This window comes from Quercus lobata, chromosome 10 (assembly GCF_001633185.2).
Source record: "Quercus lobata isolate SW786 chromosome 10, ValleyOak3.0 Primary Assembly, whole genome shotgun sequence".
Taxonomy (NCBI): domain Eukaryota; kingdom Viridiplantae; phylum Streptophyta; class Magnoliopsida; order Fagales; family Fagaceae; genus Quercus; species Quercus lobata.
Window position 1 is genome coordinate 52,620,963 of NC_044913.1, and position 3,777 is coordinate 52,624,739.

Here is a 3,777-nt window from a genome sequence, read left to right on the forward strand (position 1 = left end):
GGTAGAAAATGAGAAATCCAATACAAATAAACCATATATAAAAAACCTAATCATATATCTAACTCTATATATAAAATTAGAAAAAGAGAGAGTTTCAAATAATTTACTTTTATGAGCTACTTTTTTGTGTAAACTAAAAATAATTCAAATTTATAAGTCATTTATATAATATTAAGAATATGCATGTATGATTTGTTACTAACTAGGTAAAAACACACACACGTGTGTGTTAATTAAGATTATTTTTAAATGTATTTGTGCATGTACAGGAGGTTATAAACTAGTTTAAATAGTATGGAAGGAAAATATGTTAGTATTTGTTTTGGGGAGAAACATTTTATTAATATAGTTAATTCTTCATATGTAAGTTTCGTGTTTCCATTATGTGATGAAATGCAAACAATTGTTTTATAAAATGCTGGCTAAATTCCCCATAAATGCAAAGTAATTTTATTTTCCGTATGAAATAATCAAGATTAATTGTATTTTCTAATCAAAATTATACATTATCCAAATGCATTATTCCCTTGTAACAACCCAAAAAGAAAAAAAAAAATTACAAAAATTAGAACATTTTCAGATAACAAATATAATATTCCGCTTAACTTACAAATTGTTTATATTATACCAAAATCAATTATACTTTGCAAGAAAATAATGAAATCATTTTGAGATGGTTTGGAACTAGCACTTATTTCTCAATTTTCACATTAAAAAAAAAAAAAGAAATCTTGTCAATTTTTCCTATTATTAGGTCTTATATAGTAGGTGATGCATACTTTGACAATGGAGGATAACGGTCATATTAATTCGGACCGTGTCTTCTGGATGGGTTACCAGCAGTCTGAATCTTCTCCAAGACACAGTAATTCGTTCACAAGTCAGTCAACCCATCTTTGATTTTTTCAACTAATACGAAGAAATAGAAGGTAAAGACAACAAATTAACGTCACAGACTCACTGTGGAATTGCTTGTTTTTACGTGAGATTGCTTTCCAAATGGGGCAGCCCAAGATCAAAACACTCACCTCTTCTACCTCCATTATCATTCTTCCTAGAGCAAGCACACCCACATATTCTCTGCTTGAATGGGCTGCCTTTTCTCTTGCTTCTTCTTTATATGCTGCGTTTTCCTCCCAAGTTTTGCCTTCTCAGGCCCCATCTCCACCCACTCGATCAGCCCCAACTTCACTGTCTCCAATATCCAATTCATCGACTACTCGGGCACTTTCTTGCTCTCTCCAAATGGCACATTCAAAGCCACAATTGATGCCAAACCATTATCCTCATACTTTTACTTCTCCATCGTCCACACTGCTTCCAACACCACAATCTGGTCTGCAAACCGTAACGCACCCATGTCAAATTCTGACAAGTTGTCACTAACTACCAACGGCCTCACAATCACAAACCAGGCTGGTAAAGTTCTATGGTCAACCCCGCCTTTGAGTTCTGAGGTTTCTGCTATGCAGGTTTTAGAGACAGGAAACCTCATGTTGGTTGATGCAAAAAACGTTACGCTGTGGGAGAGTTTTGATTATCCAACGGACACCATTGTCATGGGACAGCCTATTCCAGTTGGAAAATCATTGGAAAGCGCTGTGACAGGCGAGGATATGTCGGTGGGTGATTATCTGCTCCAGCTTACTGACAGTGATGTCGTGCTGCAATGGAATAGGATGACTTATTGGAAATTGTCCATGGATACAAAGGCTTACAAAAACTCCAATGGGGCAGTATCGTTGATGTTGATGAATGGTACTGGTTTGTATTTGCTAGCAAGTGATGAATCTAAGGTTGTGATTCAGGTAGCTTTCACTGGTCCATCGGGATTTCGGATAGGTAAGTTGGGTTTTGAAGGAAGATTTAGCATAAGCAGCTTTGTGAGAAATAAATGGATGCTAGAATTTGCGGGACCAGTTGAAAAGTGTGATATTCCTTTCATTTGCGGAGAAATTGGATTGTGCACGAGAATCCCTTTGATGGCAGAATGCTCTTGTCCAACAAAATTCAGTAGTCAAACCAATCGTTGCATGCCAGTGGATAGTTCACTATCTCTGCCTTCAGCTTGTAATGCAACTAGTACTGGCAGTCAATTGAATTCCTCGATTTCCTATCTGGGACTGGGCCAAGACATGGACTATTTTTTTAATGATTTCAGGGAGCCTGCTAAAAATGACATAAATTTATCGGTTTGCCAAGATTTATGTTCTCAAAATTGTTCTTGTCTGGCCGTTTTCCATAGAAATTCTTCTGGTTCTTGTTACCTTCTTGAAAACCAATTAGGTTCTCTCATTTCCACCGCCAACAGTGAGAATGATCGTTTTGGGTATATAAAAGTTTTGGGAAACTTTCCTCCTCAAAACCCGATTGAGCAAAAGGGAAATCGGAAACATCACTTCCCAATTGCCGGTTTGGTACTTCTACCTTCAACTGGATTCTTACTATTAACAGCCTTTGTATTCCTTGCAGTCCAGTGGTTATGGAAAAATAGGCTTTCTAAAACCAGAACTGCAAAGCTAGCCCGGCTTAACTCATCATCATCAGCAGAGCTACAAATGATCTCTATCCCAGGCATACCAAGAAGGTTTGATTATGAAGAGCTAGCAGCTGCTACTCAGAACTTCAAGACCCAGATTGGTCGTGGTGGCTTTGGTACTGTATACAAAGGTACTCTGACAGACCAAACTATTGTGGCGGTGAAGAAGATTACAAGTTCGGGAGTCCAAGGGAAGAAAGAATTTCTTACTGAGATTTCAATAATTGGGAAGATCCACCATGTCAATTTGGTTAGATTGACAGGTTTTTGTGCACGAGGGAGGCAGCGATTTCTTGTTCTTGAGTACATGAACAGAGGTTCATTGGATAGTACACTCTTCGGTAATGGTCCTGTTTTACAATGGCAAGAGAGAGTGGACATAGCACTTGGAACGGCAAGGGGACTTGCGTACTTGCACGGCGGGTGTGAGCACCGGATCATCCACTGTGATGTGAAGCCAGAGAACATTCTCCTGCATGGCAATTTACAAGTGAAAATCTCGGATTTTGGGATTTCGAAGCTGATAAGTCGTGAACAATCCACTATTTTTACTACAATGAGAGGAACTCGAGGTTATCTTGCACCAGAGTGGTTGACAAGTGCAGCAATTTCAAACAAGGTTGATGTTTATAGCTATGGAATGGTTTTACTGGAGATTGTAAGTGGAAGAAATAATTGCTCGTTACAAACATGCGGCCACATTACAGAAAATAATGACATTGAAGGTGGCCTATCCTCATACTCTTCAAGTTCAGAATTCAGACTATATTATTTCCCTCTAATTGCACTAGAAATGCATGAGCGAAGAAGGTATTTGGAGCTTGCAGACCCAAGGTTAGAGGGTGGAGTGGCAAACGAAGAGGTGGAGAAGCTAGTGCGGATTGCCTTGTGTTGTGTACACCAAGACCCAGCACTGAGGCCAACTATGGCTAACGTTGTTGGCATGTTGGAAGGTGAATTGCCTTTGGGTGAGCCGAGGGTTGAGTCACTAAATTTCTTGCGAGCCTATGGCCAGAGATTCACCGAGACAGCAACAATGGAAGGGCCTTCTTCTAATGTTGCTACAATTGCTACATACAACTCATTGTCTTACATCTCTTCACAACAGATCTCAGGTCTTAGGTAGTGCTCCTAGATTGTCTATATTAGTAACCGGATAAAATTGGCCTAATAGGATCTGTAAGAATTGAAATCTTTGTCTGGTCTTTGTATACTTTCTCTATTATTATTTTATCTGC

General features: G+C 38.7%; 1 protein-coding gene across 1 annotated transcript; it reads left to right on the plus strand.

The window, feature by feature from the left end:
* The first annotated feature begins 1,062 nt into the window (after nt 1-1,062).
* Nucleotides 1,063-3,777, plus strand: LOC115965619 (G-type lectin S-receptor-like serine/threonine-protein kinase At5g35370). Its single transcript, XM_031084882.1, has one exon. It carries the CDS (start codon nt 1,089-1,091, stop codon nt 3,663-3,665), a length of 2,577 nt encoding a protein of 858 aa, XP_030940742.1. The 5' UTR covers nt 1,063-1,088; the 3' UTR covers nt 3,666-3,777.